Source organism: Pongo abelii, chromosome 1, assembly GCF_028885655.2.
Source record: "Pongo abelii isolate AG06213 chromosome 1, NHGRI_mPonAbe1-v2.0_pri, whole genome shotgun sequence".
Lineage (NCBI taxonomy): Eukaryota > Metazoa > Chordata > Mammalia > Primates > Hominidae > Pongo > Pongo abelii.
Genome location: NC_071985.2, coordinates 163,529,191 through 163,556,272, shown reverse-complemented (window position 1 = coordinate 163,556,272; position 27,082 = coordinate 163,529,191). Strand labels below are relative to the sequence as shown.

The 27,082-nt window shown below is 37.4% G+C and overlaps 1 protein-coding gene across 11 annotated transcripts in view; it reads left to right on the top strand.

Moving 5' to 3' along the window:
- LRRC7 (leucine rich repeat containing 7) overlaps nucleotides 1–27,082 on the top strand; it is a 1,078,250-nt gene that overhangs the window by 508,890 nt on the left and 542,278 nt on the right. For 10 of the 11 annotated variants that reach the window (XR_008514343.2, XM_054533117.2, XM_054533085.2 and 7 more), the window contains exon 1: nucleotides 24,523–26,028. The exons of the other annotated variant lie outside the window; for it this stretch is intronic. Coding sequence is in view for 8 of the 10 variants with exons in the window: in XM_054533117.2 (XP_054389092.1) it covers nucleotides 26,027–26,028 (2 nt within the window). In the remaining 2 variants the exon portion in view is untranslated. Of the gene's footprint in view, nucleotides 1–24,522; nucleotides 26,029–27,082 lie in introns of those variants that run through there. 11 annotated transcript variants of the gene reach the window in all.

Sequence of the window (27,082 nt, the reverse complement as noted above, 5' to 3'; positions counted from 1 at the left end):
ATGGTCAGAAAAATTGCTGGCTTTAAGGCAAGAATCAAGGTGGTGGCCCCGAGCTGTACTGTTAGCCATTGCATTTTACCACACACTTCCATTTTAAAAATAAAATTACATAATAGTCATACTAATAATAATAGAATGTCAATTTCACTTAAGAATGGTTTTGATGAAGAAATAAAAATTATTAATTTTATTAAATGTCAACCTTTGAACATACTTCTTTTCAATGCATCCTGTGGGAGAAAAAATGAGAAACATACCAAAACACTTCACTACATAACCAAACATATTTGTATCAAGAAAAGCACTAGTGTGATTGTGTAAATTGCAAGCTGAAATAATCTCTTTTCATAGAACACCATTTTAATTTGAAAGAATGACAAATAGGCAAACTATAGCTATTCATACTTGGATATTTGGCACACATTTTCTCAAAAATGAACAAAGAGAGCCTGACATCTCAAGGACAACTGACAATATTGTTGCCAATAATAAAATTTGAACTTTCAAGTGAAAGAGTTTTGGAAAACTTACATCTGCTTCTGTGAGCTTGACAGCTTCCCAAGACAGACTTTCCTGATGAGATCAGTGGCAATATTAATAAATATGATGTTTATTACATAATGAAATATGTCAACATTGGAAGATCTGTATAAATAAGTAAACTAATATTTTCAAATGAACATGCATGACAGTACAAAATTATACATGAATAAAAGATTCATTCAAAATTCAAGAGAAGCCAATGGATTTTGTTGTAACAGAATACAGAAAATTCAATGATATGGTTTGATTATATATTGCAACTCCTTTTATAAAGCATCACATGTCAAGTTTTAGAGTAGTATCAAGGAAGAACATACAAAATTATCTTAAAATACTCATTCTTTGCCAAGCGTGGTGGCTCATGCTTGTATTCCCAGCACTTTGGGAGGCCGAGGTGGGCAGATCACTTGAGGTCAGGAGATTGATACCAGCCTGACCAACATGGTGAAACCCCTTTTCTACTAAATATACAAAAATTAGCAGGGCGTGGTGGTGCATGCCTGTACTCCCAGTTACTCAGGAGGCTGAGGCAGGAGAATTGCTTGAACCTGGGAGAAGGAGATTGCAGTGAGCCGAGATCGCGCCATTGCACTCCAGCCTGGGCGACAAGAGTGAAACTCTGTCTCAAAAAAAAAAACTCATTCTTTTTCTATTCACATATGTATGTAATGACTTTGTTTATACACTTCAACCAAAAAATATATAGCATGGATATAACAGATAAAATAACCTAGCTGTCTTCTATTAAGTTAGACATTAAAGAGATTAACAATAATATAAAGCAGTGCCCCTCTTTTTAATGAATTTTAAAATTTGAAATATATCATTATTTTTAACAAAAATATACTATTTATGTTAACATGTAATGGGATTATTAATGTTATTTGAAATGAAGTAATAATTTAAATTTGTTTCCAGTTTTAATTTCTAATATGGTAAATAAAGACAGGTATAACACATATTTTTAAATCTCTTTATGATCCTGAATGGTTTTAAGAGTGTAAAGGGGCCTTGAGGCTGGGAGCAGTGACTCACTCCTATAATCCCAGCACTTAGGGAGGCCAAGAAGAAAGGACTGCTTGAGCCCAGAAGTTCAAGATGAGCCTCGGCAACATATAGAGTCACTACGTCTACAAAAAAAATAAAATAGAAAAATTAGCTGAGCATAGTGACTCATGCCTGTAGTGCCAGCTACTCAGGAGGCTGAGGCAGGAGGATCACTTAAGCCCAGGAGATTGAGGCTGCAATGAGCTGTGATCATGTCACTGCACTCCAGTCTGGGTGACAAGGTGAAACCCTGTCTCAAAAAACAAAAATAAATAAATAAAGGTAATCCTGAGATCAAAATGTTTACAACCACTGCTATAGTAGTATTTACCTTAAGCTGTGAACAACTGACATACATGTATTTTTAACAATACCACTGATTCCTAAATTGGCTACATTACTTAAATATTTATTTAAAAATATATTTGAAGTAATTAATTCTGTATGTTTTGATAGTCAATTAGATCACTGGTTAGAGAGGTGCATGGAGTTATGCAGACCAATCTTCAAATCCTGGCTCCATGACTTAGCTGCATTAGGAGCAAGGAAGGAGAGAAAAAATGGATGTCTGTTAGAGGTGATTGAGAGTGTATCAGTGTTCCCAATTATTGTGAGAGGATTTGATTTTGCTTATGGGATAATTTGACTTTCCTGCAGTCGTGACATCAGGAATGGCCATGAAATTTGCTTTACCCAATGAAATGTGAGTTGAAGTGATATATGCCAATTCATCATGAGGTTCTGATGTTTTCTTTTTCCCTCCCCCACAAAGGCCCCCAAGTCTCATACAGGGCTACTACTTCAACCTGGGTCCCAGAAGGAAGAAGACATGGAGAAAAACTGTATGGACAATGTAATGTGAACAAGAAATAAAGCATCATTTTTGTAAGACAGCATAACCTAGCAAAATTTGATAGATGTACTAGGTCACTAATAGTGTCTATTACCATAGTCACTGTTTATATAGATAATATGATAATTACATATTTTATGAATAATAATCCTATTATAATGTCTTAATATAGTAGACTCTTGGTGAATAAGAAATGCAATTGACTTTTTTTAAAAACTTATCCTCACTCATTCACTTCTTTCTTCCCATGAGAACCTCATTTTACTTTCATATAGTAGCCTTTTCTATGCAGGGAAAGGCTCATGATTCAGGACAAATGTCCCCATTTCTTAGCTCTGAGATAGCCCTCATTATTCTAAGAGTCCTATTCCTCCTTGTCAGAAATTGGTCAAAGAACATGCAAATGTGTTAGTCACTTCAGGCTGCTATTGAATATAAAATGTATAGCAGACTGAGTAGCTTATAAACAACAGAAATTTATTTCCCACAGTTCAGGAGGCTAGACATCCAAGATCAGGGTGCCAGTGTGGTCAAATTCTGATGAGATCCCTTGCTAAGGTTTGAATGTCACCTCCAAAACTCATGTTGAAATTTAATTGCCATTGTAGCAGTGTTGCAAGGTGAAAGCTTCAAAAGATGGTTAAGTCATAGAGGGCTCTGCCTTTCCTGCATGAATTAATGCTGTTATGATAGGAATTAGTTATCAAGGGAGGGGGCTCCTCATAAAAGGATGAGTTTGAACTCCATTTTCTCTGTGTCTTGCACGCTCATTTACCCTTCTACTTTCCTCCAAGGGATGACCCTGGCCAGGTGCCAGCTGCATGCTTTTGGACTTTCCAACCTCCAGAACCATGAACCAAATAAATCTCTTTTCTTTATGCATTACCCCAGCTGTGGTATTAGGTTACAGTAGCAGAAAACAGACTAAGATAGCTATCTTCCAGGTTGCATACTGCAGTCTCCTCAGTATATCTTCACATGATAAAAAGAGGGTGAGGGAATTCTCTAGAGTTTCCTTTATAATGGCACTAATCCCATTCATGAGGGTTCTACCCTCATGATCTAATTATCCCCCAAAGGCCCTCCTAATATTGTCACATTGGGAGTTAAAATTTTAACTTATGAATTTTTATTTTGGTGGGGGGCAGGGTGGGACAAAAACATTCAGTCCATTGCAGCAAGTGACCCAATTCCAGCTCCCTGAAACAAAACTCAGAAAAAGGTTTGGGGGAAGATTCTAGAAAATTTTTCTTTCTTTTCACTCCATATATTTGTATGTGAACAGAGAGAATATGGATTCAACTGCTACTAGCTATAATCCAATCATCTAGGTGTCTGTAAGTAGGGATATAGAAAGAACCTGGGTTTTTAACAATACTGTTGAGATATTAGATCAACCAACCCTGAGACCTATTCTCCATTTGGACTTCATATTATTTGAACCATTGACTTTTGTTACTGTTAAACTAATTTGAGTCACATTTTGTGATCTCTATAGCCAAAAGCATCCTTAGTGCCATAAGACATCTATTTTTTATTATCAAATTTCTCATAAAGTAGAATTTTATAGATTTTTGACCCTCATATGTTGCTTTTTGCCATAGGTAATAATTTGCAGGGAAATTCATGTTAATGTTATTCCACTAGTCTAAATCACCCTCCCCACCCATTTGGCTGATTTATTTAGGCCCCAGGTAAGGTCTTTAAAACTTTGGGTTTACATTTTTCATAGCAATGAGAATTTATGATACTGCACTAACAGATTTGCTGTTTCACTACAATTGCTAGTGGCTTCATAAATGCATCCTTATCTTTTCACACTTTTGAGAACTGAATTTGAGAATAAAATTATACTAATCAAGTAATGCATTGATGACTATCCAAGGATGCTGTAATTTTACTCCAAAATGCACTGTTGATGTTTTGTCCATCATATTTGGTGTGTGATCAGATAAGATATTAATAGATTAAAATATAAACTAAACACATAGTTCATGTCTTTTAAACTAGGCCCATGAAAACTACCCCATGAAGCTGTAAAATGTAAGAAAGTGCGTAATTAAGTGTAACTTAAAATTGTTGGGTTTTTTTTCAGTAATAACAAAATATCTGGCAGGAGGTAGCCCAGGATTGATTCAACAGGTGAAAAATGTCAGTATGCTGAGTCAAGTTGTCAGTGATTCTCTGGGCTTTTCCTCATAGTCTGAACATGACTGCCACAGTTCCATATGACTTTCTCAACTTACACAATTCAAAGTCAGAAGCAACAGAGAGCACAAGTCTTTTTTGTATTCCTCTTTCTTTTTTTTTTTTTTTTTTTTTTTGACTGTGGCTTCCTTCTGGACCTCTTTCTTTTTTATCAGAAAGGAACTTATTCCCCTAGAAAATCAGGGCATACAACCCCTCCCATCTTATGGCAAATGCAAACCAAGCACTGACAAAATGTTATGGGATTATTACGACTGGCTAGCCCTCTTTTCTTTGCCATATTGATACTCAATATCAGAACAAAATTGGGACTTCATTAATAAGTAAGAAGAGGGTACAGCCTGAACATAAGCAACCAAAAATATCTGCCCCTTACCATCCCTATATGAGATGTAATTTCATCCTGTTCCTCCTAAACAACTCTACTCCCTCCAAAATTGAATCGACCACTTATCACTTTGGAAAATTAAAGTTGTTTTCACCTACTTAGAAGACAAGTAGGTTGACAGTGCAAACCAAGAAGGATGGGAAGGACTAGTCTGCAAATCAGTGTCGTTCACCTATGCATAATAGAAAAGGTGACCCAATCTGGTGTATTCAACACCTCGTGACTTAACAGATAGCACATTCCCTAAACTAATGACATTTCAGCATAAAAATCACAAATGACATAATCTCAAAATAAAAGGTAGTTCTCATAAAGAGTACAGCTGTAAACCTACACTGATAATGCATAGACAGACGTAGATAGGTAGATCAATTTTTTTTGCTACGTTTGAATTTCCCTCTGGACCAAGACTGGTACTCAGATTAACAGTGTAAGTGAGCTAAGTACACATTAGAAGTAATATCTAAACAAATTGAGGCATTGGATAGCAATTTTTAGAAAAAATACAAATCCCTTTGTGCAGTCAATTTCCCATCATTTTTTCTCTAAATTTCATCATCAGTCCCAAATTAAAATAATCCAACTTTGCTAGTCCCATCTTTCTAAGTATCTTTAATTTATTCATTTATTTAGTCTATTGGCACAAATTGAGCATGTATTGCATGTAACCACAGTGATAGATGCTTTGGGAACATAGTGAAGTAATGCAGGGTTCCTCAACTTCTGGGCCACGGACTGTTGGCAGAACCAGGATGCACAGTAGGAGATGAGCAGCAGGCAAGTGAGTGAAACTTCATCTGTATTTACAGCTGTTCCTCATCACTCTCATTACCACCTAAGCTCCTCCTCCATTAGATTCTCATAGGAACACAAATCCTATTGTGAACTGCGCATGTGAGGGATCTAGGTTGCATACTCCTTATGAGAATTTAATGTGTGATGATCTGTCACTGTCTCCTTTCCCCCCACATGGGACCATCTAGTTGCAGGAAAAGAAGCTCAGGGATCCTACTGATTCTACATTATGGTGAGTTGTATAATTATTTCATCATATAATGCAATGTAGTAATAATAATAGAAATAAAGTTCACGATAAATGTAATGTGCTTGAATCATCCTGAAACCATCTCCCCCACTGCCCTCCACCAGTCTGTGGAAAAATTGTCTTCCATGAAACTGGTCTCTGGTGCCAAAAATGTGGGGACCACTGATGTATAGAACCAGGTCCATTCTGTCAATACTCTCCCCATTCCCCAGTTCTGTTCATCAGGTTCCCAAGGTATTAAAATGTCTTGCTTAAAACTTATCAAATAAAATAAGAATATTCTCGTCTTGTTTTTCCTTTTTAAGTTCTTTGTGTTACTTACTCTGTGCATTTCTCTCTGTTATAACAATGACTATCTTCTTTGCCACATTTAGAAGAAGTTGCCTTTAATTTTTTTTTTTAACTTATAGGATTAGCTTTACAATCAGGCATATCCTCTTGTTATTTGCTTTCCTAGTGCTTTCTCCCATAGACTTTACCACGAGAATAGGCGAATTATGGCTTGATGTCCATTTTTCCTGCTAGCCTACAATCTGTATTAAGGCATAGTCAGAACCAGCCAGTGCACCATCATATCCCCAGTACAAAGACCAGTTTCTTAAACATTGTTAGAACCCAGTCGGGTTTTCTGAGGGAATAAATGAATGAATTCATAACCCAATTCAGCGTTATCTTCATTTTTCACTGTCAGCGGTTGGTTTATACCAAAGCAAGAAATATCCATTGAGCAAAGGTTGAATGAGCACATGCTACATGTCAGGTATAAAGGTTGAATGAACACATGCTATGTGTCAGGTAATGGAGAGTTAACGCTTAGGCTCTCAAGGAGCTTACGGTACCGTGAAACTTACTTGACTACATTTGAAAAGTTGAATCTGATTTATAAAGACCAGTAAAAATGGTGCCTAGCCATTCATCCGTATCACTCTCCAGACATTATTTTTCTTTCAGTGTTTTAAACAAACTTGAACATAAGGAAATTGCTTTAAATCCAAGCTATATAATCTGAACTACAAAAATAATGATCACAGTTACATGGATTTCTTTCCACTCAAATAGTGGGATTCATAAGAATTGTTAAATAATATTTTTATTTTGGAAATGTAGTATTTTTTCATATTATTCTCCAGCTGTCTGTGCCATGCTTCAAATGCCATCTCTTATAACAAGTCTTCAGTGATTCCTCTAGCTAAACGTAATCCTACCTACTGCATAGAATTGTTAGGAAGAGTAAAGAACAAATTTATGTGAGCGCACTTTCTGAACTGTAAATATTAAACAACCATTAGTTTATTCATTCTTTATTTCAACAAATTTTGATTTTCCACTATGTATCAGCATTCATTTTTCCAGACACTGGACATACACTAATTAAGAAAAAGACAAAAAATCTCTCATGAAGTTTACATTATAGTGAAAGAAACCAATAATTAAAAATGTAAGTAAAATGTATTATGTGTAGTGCTAAATGCTTAGGAGAATAAATTAAACAGAAAAGAGTGATATGAGATAAGTATATGTGGTTAAAATTTACATAGGATGATTGGGAAAGGTCTCATTGAGAAAGTGATTTTTGATTAACAATCAGTAAGTAAGAAGGTGAGCTCTATGGGGATCTGGCAAAGAAGAACTCCAGGCAAAGGAAAAAGAAAATACAAAATTCTCTAAAGAGGACTGGTGTTTGGAATATTGGAGGAACAGTGAGTAGGTGTGTGGCTAGAGTAAATGAGTGAGGGGTAACAAATAGAGAACGAGGTCAAGAGATCAGATACATAGATTATATAAGGACTCAGTTATCAAATACGCCAATCAGTTATTAGCAATTGGTTTTTATAATTAACAATAAATATTTCCCTACTTGAGCACTCAAAGTGCACTTTAATGGTACCTCTTTAATGGTCCTTATCATTCTCTTTCTTGCATTCATGGCTATTCTTCTCTATCAGATCATAAGATTAAATCTTACTTATCATTTTGTACCTTTCAACATTACACTGAACAAATTGCTGCCCATAAAGTTATGAGACTAAAACCCGAATCACTTAATTGACCTTTACCGGTGTGTTTGTCATAGAAAAATGGCCATAAACATGGCTCACCCTCACATCAGCCAAAGAAGGATTCACTGAAATTTTACAAGTTTTATTTAGTCACAGTCCAAACACCTGATGATTGACCCTATGTGGATATGTACTTTTCCAAATTTTGTTTGAGACTATTAATGTTCTCTACAAGTTGCCTAGATGGTACATATTCATTCAATAAGTCAGCAAATGCAATTCAATGACTACCACATGCCAAGCGTTATAAGGATACAGTGGTCAATATGATAGACATTATCTCTGTTCTCTAAAACTTACACTTCAGTGGGGAAAACATTCAATTTTGTAGTTGTAATGCTTCTGATATGAAAGTGAATGTTTTTGCTTCTAGACTAAATTAACATTTAACTGTGAAGGTTAATGGTAAATAACAACTACCATTTATAGAGCTTTTATGTGCGCCAAGCATGTGTGAAATACTTTATACGTATTGCTCTATTTAATATTCATACAATCTAGAGAAGTAGATATCATTCCTATTTTCTAAATGAAAACACTGAGGCACTGATAGTTTTAAAATTTTGTTTTCAAAATACAGACAGTGTTTTGCAGAACTGAGATTTCAACCTAAATCTGCCTAACTTCAATGTCTTATTCTTAACCTCATAGACTGTGTTTCTAACCAGTTACCGCTTTAGTGTATTATATGAAGTTTTGTATATATTAATTACTTTTGTATGGCAAAATGTCACGGAGAAGTAGGGGTTAATTTTGGGCTTCCGGTAACAGTTTTCTCGTAATGTCTGAGCACTGTAAATGTCCTTACAATATCCAAGTTATCAGATGTTACTTCATGTGATATTGAAAATTAGTGTGTGAGTGACCATAAAGAGAGCAGTAAGAGTATAAGTAGGATTCAGGACTACTCAAAGATAGCCCAAGCATATTAATTCTTAGTGAAGGTAATACTTAATTATTCTAATTAGTTGTTATTTTGAGGATTTTTTGTATATTTCTTCACAAACACTTCATGGTTGCTTGAGCTAATTTTAAGAACACAATTTAAGATACCATGTCATAAAGAAGCAGCATCGTTGTCTGGGGTAAATACCCAAGGTTCATTGTCCTGCGCCAAGAAGATTAAGAACACAAACACACATGAGGAGTGAATTTAGGAGCACAGGTTTCATAGGCAAATGAAAGAGAAAGGAGAGCACCTTGCTCTCTCTCTTGTGAGAGAGAGGAATCCAAAGGGAAAAGCTGGCCTGCAGCGGACTGTAGCAGATTTTGTAGGCAGGCTTGAGGAGATGGTGTCTGATTTACATAGGGCCCACGGATTGGTTTGACAGATGTGACATTTACATAGCATGTGGGGAAGGCTGGTTGCCCCACCCTAATCTTATTATGCAAACAGTCTTTCCACTTGGCCAGCGCCATCTTGTCTGATCCTTACTGTACACGTGGCTGGCCAAGAAAAGAGAAGATGGAGTGGCCATTTTGATCATGCCTAGTCCCAGGTAACCTTTTCCTATTGGCACAACTGCCAACATTCACCTGTGCAAACTTCCAACTTGCTCGTCTATTTCTGCAGCTCAATTTTACAGGCTGCTCTCTGTTAGAAAAGAAAATGATTTGGGGGCTGCTTTTCATTAAAAGGAAAGCCTTACCGAGGATTCCTTACCCTCACTATCTGCCTAAATAATTTCTTTTTAACTCCTATATCAATAATTTGACAACATATCTTTTTTGAGAACTCCAAAAGATGCAGTGTGCTCCTCTGTCCCATAAAGTAGGCAGAGAACTGACAAAAGCTTTAAAGGAATTGCTTTTATGTCAGAGCTTTACGAGAGAGTTAATAACAATTTCTCTGATAGATAATTTGTCCCATGTACTGTAAAACAATCATAATCTAGACTTTACTGCCCAGGCTAAGAACAGGACTGGAACCTATTGTCATAATCTCTGAAACATATAGTCGTTTTCTGATATGAGCATTATCCACAAGTGCACATTTGCATGCTCTTCTTAAGAGCTTTAAGATACCCTGAGCTTTGTGAGTTATATGGAAAACTGTTGCTTGGATGACTAGACAGGGGTGATTTTCAACACAAACTAGCAAGGACTTAGACATCTCCTCTCCTTTATGAAAAAATTATTGATTATCCCGCTGTTGAACTCATAAAATATTTCCAGCTGACGTATTCATTCAGAACTAGTCATGCTCTGCCATAAATTCTTACTACATTTTTATATGTATAAGCCACATGTAAGTTGATCATTCTCATAGGCAGATTTTTCTCACCCATTCAGAAGCTGGTAGGTAGTCTTTGGAGGCCTCATTGTTGCAATAATATTCTAAACAGAATTAGCATTTTCTCACTTTAGTCTTTTTTGCAAAGATTTGATAAGTTACAGGGCAGAATCACATTTTGGCATTTGATTCCCTTAATCTCACTACGTGATTTTCCAAACTTTCTCATTCCTTGTGATTTCTTCTCTAGTTCTACACCAAATAGTGTCCAGTATCCTAGCCTCTACCCTTTTCTTTGATTTTCTCTTCATGGCAATTGTCAGCACTACCACTGCCCACTTGATTTTGCATAATAATGTACCCAGTATCACCTTCTACCCTCAATTATTACGCTCATGCCCATTTTAGTCCTCTGAAAATTTGACAATAATAATAAGCAATTTCCGCTACAATGAATGATCACATCCTAGGAAACAATGAGAGTTACAAACAATTCTAAAAGATTTTTGCATATTTTACCCCCGTTACTGGTTTGAACATCCTTCAAGGGATTGCTTTGTAATTGTCTATGTCATTTAAAGGTTTTTGCACTAGGTACTCTAATATATGTTGTTTGGTTTATTTCCCCAGAATATATCAGCTGTGAAAATAAATGAGTAAAAGAAAGATTTTCTTATCTCCAACATTTCTGGGAAGGGGTGTGTCAGTGGATTTTATGTTACTGGAAAGAGACAATCCAGTAGTCCACTTTGTCAGGAGTGTTTCAAACAACATCTGTGAACCCACTGGACTTCAAGCTCCTACGGGCTAGAGATTTGGTCTATTTCATCTGCATTGTGAAAGGTCCTGGAGACTGAGAATCAGGAATTACTAGACTATAATGGATGAGATTTATAAAAAATAAGATGAAGGTAAGCAGCTGTGCACAGCTGCTCTGCTATATTGTCAGGAAACCAGAACAAAGATAGGAAAACAAGAGTTGCAAGGGTATATGTACATGTTCTGCCTATGTTTAAGAGCCTATTTATGTTGCATTTTGAGTTATCTTGCTGGAAGATAAGTTTGCAAGTTTGAGGCAAAAAGGCTTTGTGCTCTTGTGGTAAGATCATCAGGGAACAGCTCTCTGGAGGTGGTGCAGTACATAAGAGAGAAACTGGCTAGTGGTAGAAATAATACACTCCTTGGAAAAAGTAAAAGAAAATTTAAAATGGAGTCTACCTTCTGGATGCAAAGAAATTCTCAGCATCACGTGAGAGCAAGGTACCATATATTTGCATCAACTGTATGGATTATTAAATAAGTTGTATTATGTGGCTAGGATATTTTTACCTTCTTTCTACTCTCTAAGACACCCAAATATCTAAGCCAGTCACTGCCAAGTTAGGTAGTCTTGCTATTATAATTTAAATTTTTTATTGCACTTAAAGTGTTTTGCTCATAGTATGTGCTCATTAAATGGGTCAAACAACATTTTGTACAATTAATCACGTATTCAGTAGAAGTAAAATGTGAAAACAGAACTTTAAAAGGCTTAAGTTTTATAATTTTATAGAAATCAGCTAATGTCCTATAAAGAAAATAGGCATATTATTGAACACAAAAACAACATAATAGTGAAAGCATAAATAAAAAGGAATTTTTACTTAAATCATTTTGATGTAGATTACAGTTACAAAGATATTTGAACATACATTGTGGCTAATATAAGCAGGCAATTCTATCTTAAATTAAGAAACTTTTAATGTAATAGCGCTTCTACCTTTATAAAGTTTCCATTTATTTCTAGGAAAGTAACCTTATCTATTTAAATTTAATGTTAACATAGCTTGAAGATCTTAAATTAACCAGATGTGTACTTTAGAGAAACAGGAATACATCTAGACATATTTAGATATACACAATCCCTAAAGGTTAAATACCATGGTGAGAGCTTCCTGGTTCTCTTAGATATGCGCTTAACATCATAAAATAACCTGTTAGATTTTAGAAGATAGTATCAGCATTCTGATCCAGTATCTACTTATGTAATAAAAGTAAATCACTTCCGCAGGTTAATACTGCAAATAAATTGCATTCATAATGATTTTCATATTATCTATTCATTCGCAAAACTTTTCAGATTCTTACTTATTTTTAAGCACTTTGTATTATATAGAGAAACTACTGTAGAGAAAAAGATACTTCATTTTTATTTGAAATCAAATATCAAGCTTAAAACAAAATGACTGACTGAACTGTATTTAATTTTATTTTCTTATGCAGGAAAAAATATACTAAGTAAGTCAAGCTCAGATATACTGGTCTATGGCATTTTAAAGCCGTGAAACTAAAAAAAAAACTAAAACAATGTTATTGAGTTGAAAATTTCACAATGCGAACTATCAGTGTGTGATGACAAGAATAAGTTATCAAAAACCTTTTGGCTGTACCTATGTAATGCCAAATTCCTGTATGAATCTTAAAACATTTCTTTAACTCAACTGGGGTAAGGTTAGTTTATTGATATGGTTTAAATCTTGGAGAATATCAGAGATTCTCAGCTCTGTGAACTTTTCTTGAAAGAAATGAGAAGGAGATGGACGATGGGATAGTGGGGATATATAATGAGTTGACAAAACTTCAACACGTTTTCCTTTTACTACTATAAGATATCATGAAACTTAACTAAAAACTGATTTTCTATGGGAAAAAAATTTGTGTCTATGTTGATACCTAATATTCATGTATTTTTTGCCACAGATAGAAAATATGGTGACAATAAAATTTTGACCATTTATAAATAATAAGGTAAGTCCTCTGCATTTCAAGCTTATATAATTCTGTATTTCAAATTTTCGTTGTTGTAGATATAGAGATTAAATAAATGAAATGTGTTTGTCTATCAGACAAGGAATAGTTAGATGATGATTGGTACACAGTTTGGTAGTATGAAAACAGGAATTCTGATACACAGTTATTAAGAACATGAACTAGTTTAACATTTTGGGAAGGAAAAGTACTATCAAATTTTCGTAAATGTATAGTTTTTGTATTGTCAATAATATTTCTAAAAAACTTATGCTATAAAAGTGTTACACAAGAATGCAAAGACATATGTACAAAAATATTCATTGCAAAAAATTGTTGCAATAGTGAAAAATTTGGGATCCATCTAATAATCATTAATAGGAAAGAGGTAACATGCATGATAGTACATCATGCAATAAGATTCTATGAAGCCTATAGAAAGAAGGGATATTAGTACATTGGTACTAAAATAGAAGGATATTTCACAATATATTCAATAAAAAACAAGTTATAAGGAAGTATATATAATAAGAATACATTTCTGGGAGATAAAACCACTAATGTAACTATGTTTCTATACACTGAATAAATTTAGAGAAGTATACGATATCAATAACTGCAGTTATTTCAGGGATATGAATTATACAGAGCTTTTATATTTCACAACATAAAATGTCTATATTGCTTTGGATCTTAACAATTAGAATATATTACTTCTACATTCAGAAAATATAAAAAATATAAAAACTGTCAGAGAAATAATTAGGTAATTTTTGTTCTTTTCTTGAATAATGCTATAATGCTACTAGTTTTTTTATTACATAATTTCTAGTTTATTGAATTATCTTGTATGTGTTTATCAGAAAGTTTAAAAAGAGCTGAATTTGCTTGGCTTTCAGTTTTTTAGGTCTCAGTGTTAATTGTTAACTGAACATTCAGAACACCTTTCATGATTCAACTTGTTTATGCATTTTGTGTTTACAATATGAAGAGATTTCAGTCAAGTAATTACCATTAATGCTAACCATGAGTGTGCCCTACAATAAAAAAGTAACAAATTTTGCATCTAGCTGATGGAAATAACTACTATTTAAAAGAGATTTTTGCTTACATTGACCCTGAAAACATATTAGGGTCATTAAGAAAACAACCAAAAATATGTTTTTGTTTGTTTCACTTAAAAGCTATTGGTAAGTAAAGTTACCATTATGTCCTGTGTAACAGCATCATGGTGGCAAGGCTTATTTCCACTGCCATCTCTTAAAATACCATACTTGACAGAAAGGCAATATACAAAATGCTACTTAACCTAGCTAACTTCAACATTTCTACACCAAAAAAAAAATCACCTCAAAAATTGTAATGTAAACAGATGTTAGTCTACTTCCAAAATATGGCAGGCTAAATACCATGAAAATACCTCTAGAACAAAACACCTGGAAATGCTGGGGAAAAAAATAATAAACTACATTTTTTATTGTTTTGTGAACAGTAAACTTCCGAAAAAGAAGGGAAATGTTGGAGACCAAAATTAAGAGAAAACCAGAAGCCACAATGGTAAGAAACATTAAGTTTACAATTCTTCTAAAGGAATTTGTCCATTTTCGTAATCTAGAACTTGTCTACAAAGTGGTAGCTGAACAAGATCCTAGACCTCTAACCTAAGAAAGGTGGAAGATAACTGAGATCTCTACTTACATGTGAGATCCTTGAAGGGTTACATCTTCACTAAATGGTTTATTTAGAAAATATCTACCCTCTTGAAAATACAGATTATAAGACACTTGTCTGCTTCAATCTTGATTCTAGGTGGGGAAGAAAGTCATTCTAAGGATTAATAATCACAGGTGTGTCCTTTTCAGCACTCGGGGTTTATCTGAGTCATCTGGGAAGTCCACAGCTTAAGTTGAAACAGTTTAGGTAGTTAGCTCCCTGAAGCACCTAGAAGAAACAAATAAAAATCCTCATTGGAAAGAAACAACCAAGGGTTTACGTAATTTCCCCAGATAAAATCTAACCCAAAATCCAAGAAAACATACCAGCATAAGCAAAACTAAGGAGAAAATAAATTAGTACCTCAAATTAGATCCCATGGAATTCAGATAATAAAATTATCAGATACAGCATGAAATATGCTATATTCACATGAATATATACAATTCACCCCTGTATCTGAAGGAGTGAATCAAAAATATGGGGAAGGAACATGATGCTTTCAGAAAAGATTAGAAAACATTGGCATGTAACTTCTTGAAAAAAATCAAAAAAATTTTTGAGGACTTTTGCATCACTGTTCACCAGGGATATTGACCTGAACTTTTCTTTTTTTGTGTTGTATCTTTGCCAGGTTTTGATATCAGGATGATGCTGGCCTCATAAAATGAGTTAGGGAAGAGTACCTCCTTTTCAATTGTTTGGAATAGTTTCAGAAGAAATGGTACCAGCTCCTCTTTGTACCTCTGGTAGAATTCAGTGTAAATCTGTCTGGTCCTGAGCTTTTTCTGGTTGGTAGGCTATTTACTACTGCCTTAATTTTAGAACTCCTTATTGGTCTATTTAGGGATTCAACTTCTTCCTGGTTTGGATTTTGGGAGGGTGTACAAGAAGTTATCAATTACTTATAGATTTTCTAGTTTGTTTGCATAGAGATGTTTATACTATTATTTCATGGTTGGTTGTAACTCTATGGAGTCAGTGGTAATATCCCTTTTATCATTTCTGATTGTGTCTATTTGATTTTTCTCTCCTTTCTTCTTTATTAGTCTAGCTAGCGGTCTATTTTACTTTTTTTTTTTTAAAAAAAAAAAAAAAACAGCTCCCTCCTGGATTCCTTGATGTCTTGAGGGGTTTGTGTGTGTGTGTCTCTATCTCCTTCGGTTTTGCTCTGATCTTGGTTATTTCTTGTATTCTGGTAGCTTGGGGTTTGTTTGCTCTTGATTGTCTAGTTCTTTTAATTGTGATGTTAGGATATCAATTTGAGATCTTCTAGCTTTTTGATACGTGCATTTAGTGTTATAAATTTCCCTCTTAACACTGCTTCAGCTGCGTCCCAGATATTCAAGTAGGTTTTCTCTTTGTTCTCATTAGTTTCAAAGAACTTCTTGATTTCTACCTTAATTTCATTACTTACCCAGGAGTCATTCAGGAGCAGGTTGTTCCATTACTATGTAGTTCTGTGGTGTTCGTGTCTTAATCTTGAGTATTAATTTGATTGTGCTGTGATCTGAGAGACAGTTTGTTATTATTTTAGTTTTTTTCATTTACTGAGGAATGTTTTACTTCTAACTATGTGATCAATTTTAGAGTAAGTGCCATATGGCGCTGAGAAAAATGTATATTCTCTTGTTTTGGGGTACAGAGTTCTGTAGATATCTATCAGGTCCACATGATCCAGAGCTGAGTTTAGGTCCTGAATATCTTTGTTAATTTTCTGTCTCAACGATCTGTCTAATATTGACAGTGGGATGTTAAAGCCTTCCACTATTATTGTGTGGAAGTCTAAGTCTCTTTGTAGGTCTCTAAGAACTTGTTTTATAAATCTGGGTGCTCCTGTATTGGCTGCATGTATATTTAGGGTAGTTAGCTCTTCTTGTTGAATTGACCCTTTACCATTATGTAATGCCCTTCTTTGTCTTTTTTGATCTTCGTTGGCTTAAAGTCTGTTTGCCAGATACTAGCATTGCAACCCCTGTTTTTTTCTGTTTTACATTTGCTTGGTAAATATTCCTCCATCCCTTTATTTTGAGCCTATGTGTGCTTTTGCACATGAGATGGGTCTCTTAAATACCGCACACTGATGGGTCTTGACTCTTTATGCAGCCTGCCATTCTGTATCTTTTAATTGGGGCATTTAGTCCATTAATATTTAAGGTTAATATTATGTGTGAATTTGATCCTGTCATCATAATGCTAGCTGGTTATTTTGCAGACTTATGTAGTTACTTCATAGTGTCACTGGTCTGTGAACTTCAGTGTGATTTGTAGAGGCTAGTAATGGCTTTTTATTTCCATATTATGTGTTTCCGTCAGCTGCTCTTGCAAGGCAGGCATGGTAGTAATGAATTCCCTCAGCATTTGCTTGTCTGAAAAGGATTTTATTACGCCTTCGCTTATGAAGCTTAGTTTGGCTGGATATGAAATTCTGGGTGGAAAATTCTTTTCTTTAGGAATTTTGAATATTGGCTTCCACTCTCTTATGGCTTGTAGGGTTTGTGCTTAGAGGTCTGCTGTTAGTCTGATGGGCTTCCTTTTGTAGGTGACCTGCCCTTTTTCTCTGGCTGCCGTTAACATTTTTTCCTTCATTTCGAACTTGGAGAATTTGATGATGATGTATCTTGGGGATGCCCTCTCTTACCACTCCTTTCAACATAGTGGAAGTTCTGGCCAGCACAGTCAGGCAAGAGAAAGAAATTAAAAACTTATTTAATAGGAAGATACAAAGTCAAATTGTCTTTGTTTGCAGATGATATGATTCTATATTTAGAAAACCTCATCATCTCAGCCCAAAAGCTTCTTAAGTTGATAAGCAACTTAAGCAAAGTCTCAGGATGCAAAATCAATGTGCAAAAATCACAAGCACTACTATACACCAAAAGCAGGAAAGCAGAGAAACAAATTACAAATGAACTCCCATTCACAATTCCTAAAAAGAGAATTAAATACCTAGAAATACAGCTAACAAGGGAAGTGAAGGACCTCTTGAAGGAGAACTACAAACCACTGCTCCAAGAAATCAGAGTGGACACAAACAAATGGAAAAACATTCCATGTTCATGGATAGGAAAAATCAATATTGTAAAAATGTCCACGCTGCCCAGAGCAATTTATAGAGTCAATGCTATTCCCATTAAACTACCATTGACATTCTTCATATAATTTAAAATAAAACTATTTTAAAATTCACATGAAACCAAAAAAGAGCCCAAATAGCCAGGACAATCATAAGTAAAAATAACACAGCTGGAGAAATCACACTACCTGACTTCAAACTATACTACAAGGCTACAGTGACCAAAAGAGCATGGTACTGGTACAAAAACAGACACATAGACCAATGTAACAGAAGAGAGAAATCAGAAGTAAGACTGCACGTCTACAACCATCTGATCTTTGACCAACCTGACAAAAACAAGCAATGGGCAAAGGATTCCCTATTTAATAAATGGTGCTGGGAGAACTGGCTAGCCATATGCAGAAAATTGAAACTGGACCCCTTCCTTATACCTTATAAAAAATTAACTCAAGATGTATTAAAAACTTAAATGTAAAACCCACAACTATAACAATCCTAGAGGAAAATCTTGGCAATGCCATTCAGGATATAGGCATGGGCAAAGATTTCATGATGAAAACACCAAAAGAAATAGCAATAAAAGCAAAAATTGATAAATAGGATCTAATTAAACTAAAGAGCTTCTGCACAGCAAAAGAAACTATTATCAGAGTGAACAGACAACCTGCAGAATGAGAGATTTTTTTTGCAATCTATCTATCTGACAAAGGGCTAATATCCAGAATCTTCAAGGAACTTAAATTTACAAGAAAAAAGCATACAACCCCATTAAAAAGTGAGCAAAGAACATGAACAGATACATCTCAAAAGAAGACATTCATGCAGCCAACAAACATATGAAAAAAAGTTCTACATCACTTATCATTAGAGAAACGCAAATCAAAACCACAGTAAGATAACATCTCAGTCAGAATGGCGATTATCAAAGTCAAGAAACAACAGATGCTATTGAGGTTGCAGAGAAATAGGAATGCTTTTACACTGTTGGTGAGAATGTAAATTCGTTCAACCATTATGGAAGACAGTGTAGTGATTCCTCAAAGATTGAGAACCAGAAATACCATTTGACACATCCATCCCATTACTGGGTATATACCCAAGGGAATATAAATCATTCTATTATAAAGATACATGCAGGCCAGGTGTGGTGGCTCACGCATGTTACCCCAGCACTTTGGGAGGCCAAGGTGGGCAGATCATGAGGTCAGGAATTCAAGGCCACCCTGACCAATATGGTGAAACCCCGTCTCTACTAAAAATACAAAAATCAGCTGGGTGTGGTGATGCATGCCTGTAGTCCCAGCTACTCGGGAGGCTGAGGCAGGAGAATCACTTGAACCCAGGAGGCAGAGGTTGCAGTGAGCCAAGATCGCACCACTGCACCCTAGCCTGGGCAACAGAGTGAGTTTCCATCTCAAAAAAAAAAAACACACACACACACTTATGTTCATTGCAGTACTATTCATAATAGTGAAGGCATGAAATCAACCCAAATGCCCATCAATAATAGACTAGATAAAGAAAATGTGGTACATATACACATGGAAAACTATGCAGCCATAAAAAGGAACAAGATCATGTTCTTTGCAGGGACATGGATGGAGCTGGAAGCCATTATTCAGGAAACTAACACAGGAACAGAAAATCAAACACCACATGTTCTCACTTTTAAGTGGGAGCTAAACGATGAGAACACATGGACACAGAAAGGTGAACACACCCACAGGGGCCTGTCAGGGGCAGCGGGGAGAGTATCAGGAAAAATGGCTGGTGCATGCTGGGCTTAATATTTGGGTGGTGGGTTGATAGGTGCAGCAAACCACTGTGGCAACCATTTACCTATGTACATCCTGTACATGTGTCCTGGAAGTTAAAATTAAAAAAAAATTAAGAGCATGCAATTTCTTAATATAATAACACAATTTTAGAATTAGGAAAACTTTTGCTTGTTTTAACTACATAATATCCATTTTAGAATGAAAAAAAGCATTTAAAATTTTTGTATACCTATAAAACCACCTAGAGATGGCAGAGACTTTTTCAGAATATTTGTATACAGTAATGTGTTGGTGAAGTTATCTACATTGTTTTTAAAGATATATTTCATTCTTGACTAGTCTTTTTACTCAGTTTTTATCTAAGATAAACTTTCTGTTGGAATACTGGCATGATAAATTTAGTCTGAATTTCTTGTGAGACAGAATTGCTAATTTGTTATAACACTACACAGAACAAGGTCTTGTGAAATAACAATCTGTTTTTAAAAGACTTGTGGTGTGAGAAAAATTTTAAAAACTATTATGAATTTGCACCATGCTTAAAAATTAATAGTACAAAAAGAAAGGATGAAGAATAGTCAAAAATTTTGAAGAACAAGATGAGGCTTCTTGTTCTCCCTAGATATCAGTGCTGATTATAAAGCTTGAGTGATCAGGACAGTTTTTTCAGTTTTCAACTTGCGTAGAATAGAAAGAACAAATTGCACATCCCCAAAAATAAACCAATGAACTGATACATGATATGCTATGCAGTAATGCAAGCATTCATTCCATGGGGAGGAAAGTAGAAAAGTAAAATGAATCCCTACCTCACGCCATACAAAGAATCAATTTCAGACGATTTAAAGTCTGAAAGGTAAAACATTAAAATTGTAAGGCTTTTAGAATACAACATAGAAAAATACATTCATAACCTGGGAGGTGGTAATAAAGGTTTTCTTAAGCTAGATACAAAGCATATTCCATAAAGGAAAGTATTGATAAAGTTATCAATTAAAGCTTATTTTTATAAAAGTACACCACCATATGAAGATTGAAAGCCAAAGAAGTGATACAACTGACAGAGGATTAAAATCTAGGCTACACACACAGACATAGATATACAAATCAAGAAAACCCAATGAAAATTAGTGAAATATATAAATAAGCAATTCATATTGAAAATGGGAATGGTAAATAAACCTATTAAAAGGTGCTCTACCTCATAAGTAAGCAAGGAAATGTGAATGTAAACTTTAATAAAGTACCTTTTTACACCCCTTAGACTGGACAAAATGAAAATGTCTGATAATACCAAGTATTGCCAGAGTGTGGACCAAGAAAACTCTTACAAATACTAATAAAACTGTAAACCATGTGAAAAACAATTTAATATTGACTGTATTATACCCTGAAACAGAAATCCACTCCTAGGTGATACATCAACTAGAAAAATTTTTATGCACATTCATAAAGAGATATAAACAAACATGTTCCCAACAGTATTACTTATAATAGTAAAAACTGTCATCAGAATGTGAATGTGATGAGTTTATAGAATTAACTATTATGCAGCATTAAAAATCAGTCAACCAGAGTGACACATACGAGATGAATTATTCTCATTTACATAATGTTGATATTTTAAAAATCAAAAGCAATTTGCAAAAGAATGCATACTGTATTATATCATTTATATAAGGGTTACCTATGCTAAGCAATATGAAAATATTGTTAGTAATCAAAGTGCACAAAATATATGAATGTATAAATGTACAAATAAATACAAAATTTAGAAATGAGGTTATCTTTTGTGTGTGGGGGAATGGGGTGGACAGAGAGAGGAATGGGAGAGGAGGCTTCAGTCATATCCATAATGCTTTCTTAATGGGCATAATGGGTATATCAGTGGTCATTGTATTTTTTCGTCTTAAACAGGCAAGTTAATGTTTACAAAATAATTATTCAAATGAATTAAAATCCACAATAAAGGAGCATTTTCTTTAGCTAGAACAGATTGTTAATTTGAGAGGCCAATTTCGTAGTAAAAGCCCTCTAACAAATTCATTTGAAGAAAAATCTTAATGACCTACCTCCATTTTCTATTCAGAACCTCAGCCTGGTTTTTCAAAAACTAACCACAACAAAGCATCACTCTCCACCCTTACAGTACCCCACTCATACTGATCCTGTCTTACTAAGGTCTACTGTCTCTGAGGTTTTCAGACCTTCATCTTCATGCATCAAAATTCAGTAATGTTTTCTATTTCCCCAGTTACCAGTATCTAATTAAGCCAATCCTGTTAAGATACTAACAACTCAAAAACTAAAAGTGATATCCTGTCTATATGTAGTTTTATTTTAATGAGTAATTGCCAAAGGGAATATCTTTGATGACAAGGGTAGCATTTCCGGCATCCAAAGAGAAATATTCAAAGATATTTGACATCTTATTGTTTAATATCACCACGAGTTTTATTTTCAGATAATGTTAGTCTTGCTTATCCTAAAAAGCATTATCATTTCAAAGATTTTAGTAGTGTGGGTCAAATAAATTGATTAACAACTTGCAAAATTTTATAGCCTTAATGTCTAACCATTTATAGATGTAATATGAACATCAAATCTGTTAAAACTGCCTTGATCTAATTTTTAAAATGGTGATAGTTTTCAGTGTTGGGCCTCTGCTTGAACAACATCCAAAGTATATTTAGCACTCATCTTTCTCCAATTTTTAGACAGTCATCTGCATTTCCAGAGGGTTGATGACAGGACAGCTTTAAGTTTAAAGACAACACCTGCATTTGCATTTCAATAGTTCCGTAATTCTATGAAACCACTGAAATCTCTTCAATGTCTCATTGTTTAAATAGTAAAGGTGGCCAGATTTTGTTCAAGATTCATAATCTTACAAAAATATGGAGCCGTTGTATTCAAAGCTTATTCTAAAGAGAATACCTTCTCTTTACACCTTATAATCCTGTTTGTTAAAACCCATAACCATTAGGTGGACATCTGAACACATTTAAAATATTTTATCCATTGGATTTTCATGGTCCAAAATCAAGATTCTAGGACAAGATAACAGGGAAAGGAGGACATGTAGTTTGAAATGCGTTATATCAGCACCATCAATTTTTAATTTGGGGTTCCAAAATTATCTTTTTTCTCCATTGGAAAGGAATACATTTGTTTTCACATAGGAAACTACTTCCACTTAACACACAGAAGGTAACTTCATTGGTAGGTATGCTGCCTGTATGCAAGGATCTGCAGTTACTCATAACTGGCTGTATTTTTAAACAGAATAATTTTTGTCAAATATTTTGATACAAAAGAATGAAGCCTGAAGTTAAAATAAGAAATTCTGGGCTCAAGTGCAGGGCAACTGGATACCCTTATGAGATGAGCCTTTGTGCGCTTCCTGTAAGTGTGGATTAGATTATCCACCACCTAGATTTAAGAAAGGATTAAATGAAAGAATATATGTGAAAGTACTGTGTTGATTGTGTTGAAAAGAACTGGAAACCCATAAAGGACCGCTATAATTGTGTAATTGTTGCACCAGGTTATTTTGTCAATACATTTTTAATCAGCACCTAAAATATTTCATGTCACTCCATCCAGCTGAGACATTGAGATGTGGCAAAATGTTTAAAAGGACAACACTATAGGTGAAAAAAACAGAGCACAACAGTAGTCAATTCAAAAAAAATTCTTTTAACAACTTTATTCCATTTCCTTGCCATTTTCAGAACCCTTTCTTTTGGTGTTTTGTAACAATATAAAAAACGATGTGGCTTTTCAAAATATACTCCTTTTCCTTTCTATATGCAAATGATATGAAACACTGGCAAGTTGTCCTTAAAAGTCAGCCCACTTTCATGGCCCAGATAAAGTGGGCAATAATTCCTCTCTAGGTCCTCCGCACATTAGGTGCCAGTCTCTCAAGTCTCTTCCTAGACAATTTCTAGCAGCCAGGAAACATAATTTTTGACCTTGAAGACTTTAGCATTCCAAATCTAAGAATACAATCAGGTGTGTTTTCTTTTGGCAAACTGTGAACTTACACACACCCCCAGAGTGGCATTTGAATGCTGTGCACAGTCTTGACTGTGTTTGAGGTTAGAGAACTAAAGACAAGATTCTTTCTCTCTTGTAATGAAAACAAAAACCACATAGCCTATATTCCACAAAAGAATACCAGCATAATATATCTTTTTTTAAAGATGTAATTCATTAGATGTGTGTAGAGAATAAAAGTGTAAATATAGTCTGGGAACGGTGGCTCACGTCTGTAATCCCAGCATTTTGGGAGGCCGAGACAGGTGGACCACCTGAGGTCAGGAGTTCGAGACCAGCCTGGGCAACATGATGAAACCCCGTCTCTACTAAAAATACAAAAAAATCATCCCGGCTTGGTGGCACGCGCCTGTAATCCCAGCTACTCGGGAGGCTGAGGCAGGAAGATCGCTTGAACCGGGGAGGAAGAGGTTGCAGTGAGCCGAGATCGCGCCATTGCACTCCAGCCTGGGCAACAAGAGCGAAACTCCATTTCAAAAAAAAAAAAAAGTGTAAATATAGTACTAGCTTCATCAATACATCCTGCTGCTTATGGGACTTTAGAGAAGCGTATGAGAAGAAAAGAAGAAAGTGTGTGTGCCTTTACGTAAGGGAGCATATGAGAGAGAGAGTGTGTGAGTGTGTGTGTGTGTGTGTGTGTGTGTGTGTCTCAGAAAGAGAAAATGTTCATGGCAGGAGGAGGGGCGGTGAATATATGAAGGGAAGTTGGGAAACCCCTTCCCTTTTTGTGCACTGCCAGGGCAGCAGCCGCAACCCCAGAATGAGGAGAGGACTTCAGAGCAGGCAGAAGGTTCGCTACCATGACTGATGTGAAGCGACCTGACGCACAAGCAGAGACTTTTCTCCTTGGCAGCCAACAACCTGCAGCAGGCAAGGCGGGCGGGGGAGGAAACCCCGAGGAGGCGCTCCCGTCCGCCTCTTTGCTGAGATAGCAGGAGCAGCAGCCTGAGGAGCCACGAGCTCAGCGTCACTGAGCTAGTGCGGGTGCAAGGGCTCGCAGGCAGGCGCACAGGCCGGGAGCCGCTTCTGCAGCTCAGGCGGCCGCGCTGCAGGACGCCGCGCCGCGCTGCCGGAGCGCCCGGGGCTGGCCCGCGAGCGGGAGGAGCTGGCGGCCGCGCTCCGCCCGGCGCTGAGATTCGTGCCACCTGCCTCGAACACCACGGAGGCGAGAGGAACCCAGAGAGCTCGGCCTCTCGTCCCGTTCTCGAAAAGCAGCCAGCCTATCGTGACGGAGCCGGGAGAAGGCTAGCGTTTCAATTCTGTGCAGGACTGGGATTCTTCTTCTCAAAATTTGGGGGAGCCGGAGTAGAGGTCAGAGGGACAGGCAAGGATCTCAAAAAGGGACCGAGGGTTGTGAACATGGTTACCCCCTCCTATCATTGGAAAATCTCCTTGACATTTTTCACACTTTGAAGCAGCTGCAGCTGGTGTCGTCGGAAAAGGGGGTGGGAAAAAAGAGAGGGGGCGGGGAGAGCGGTGAGACAGCCAAGAGCCATGAGCGGCGCCTCCTCGCCTGCCAATCCTGGCACCTGTGCGCCGAGCCACTGCACCGAGGAGGACCCTACTCCGGGTGAACACCGGGCTTGAAGCCACGGACACCCAGCCCCTGTGCAGCGGGTTCTCGCCGGCGGGACCTGAAGCCGCCCACTCGGGCCACCGCCACCGCCTCCTGCAGTTGCGGAGCGCTCAGCCCCTCCGAGACGCCCGCTGCGCCCTGGCCCCTGGGGATCCTCGCCCTCCACAGGCGCGGCAACGGGCAGGGGTTGTTACGGAGTTGGGTGCAGGATTCGCCTTTCCTGCTCGTCTCTTCTCCGCCCAGGATTTATTGTCTGTGGAGCCTTCTGGGGGCGGGGAGGGAGCTGCGCCTCCGCCACCGCCGCCGCCGCTGCTGCTGCGGTCGCTAGCGCGGCGCGCTGGGCAGGCTGAGGCTGGGCAGTGGACGCGCTCCTGCCTCCCCCGCCGGCGCTTCGGGCTTCCCCTCGGCCGCTTCCCGCGGGAACCTCTCCAGCCGTCCACCTGAAGGGCATTGGCATCATGGTCTAACGTGGCACCTTCCTGGATTCCCCTCTATCTCCTGTTCTTCCTACCTTCTACTCCTTCCCTCCTCTTCTCCTCCTCCGAGGACCCTGGCGCCCACTCCACTACGGACCCCTGAACACTTAAGGAATAACCCTTGGCAGCTGCACGACTACGCTCTCCGAAACCTCATGGGCAGTTTCTCCCGCCGGCGATGTGAGTAAGGCACGCTCGCTGCGTGGCGGAGGGTGCTGCGGGGGCCCAGCCGCGTGCGGCCGCGGCAACCGTAGGCGCGAGAGGTGTGGGACCCCAGAGGCCGGCCGGGGGCGGGGGTGGCAGGGTGGGAGGCTTCGGCGCTCGCGGGGAGCTGCTTGTGCGGTGGCCGACGGAGGCGGCGATGATGTGGTAGGTTGCAGAGCGTTTGGAAATGGGGTGCTAACTGGGCGGGTGCATGGGAGCACCGAGTAGCTTGAGCTGGCAAGAGACCTTAAAGGGTTACATACTGCGAAAAGGAAAGGTAAATGTTGGGCGCTGGTGCTGGGACCATTGGTTCCGCTGAAATTAGGTTTAGCTCCTCGTTATTATCTTGGGTATCTCCAGTCAGCTTTTTTCCCAGAGGTGTCTGAGGGATGAAGCGCGTGTTTGATCGTGACACATACACACTCACACTCACACTAACACACACTTGTGGCAGGACGCACTTGTCTCTTTATCTTGGGAGGTGTTGTATCAATGTCTCGATGTCTGTTTGAAAAAATACAATTAGAAGATTTTTATGTGATTGGGATTGAAGGGAAAGGGTGGGGTTTGGGGGGATGGAGGGGACGAAGGAACATGAAAGACTGGAGGACGGAAAGAAGTGGGGGAGCGTGTTCCCTGGGAGTCAGGGAGAACCTTGCCTCCCTCCCTGTCAGCTAGACAACTCCTGCCCACACATCTCTTTTGTGTGGCACGAGAAGCTGGTGAACCTGCCTATTCCCAATACAGCGCTGGGTCCCCTTGAGGATCTTGCGTCCTCCTCTCCGAGTTATTAAGGATGCAGGACGCGTTTCGGATTCGACGTGGAAAGAGGGAGGGAAGCACATTAGCATTAAGGTAATCATGGCACCCTGGCTCGTGGACTATTAGATTGGCTACCAGTGGTCTCTAATCTTACTGTTTGCAGAGTCAAGAATGGGGGCGGGGGTTGGGGGACTGTATAGATTGCCTTTTAAAATAGTGTGACTTCATAATAACGGAGATGGCTGCAAGATTGCTTCCTTACACTACT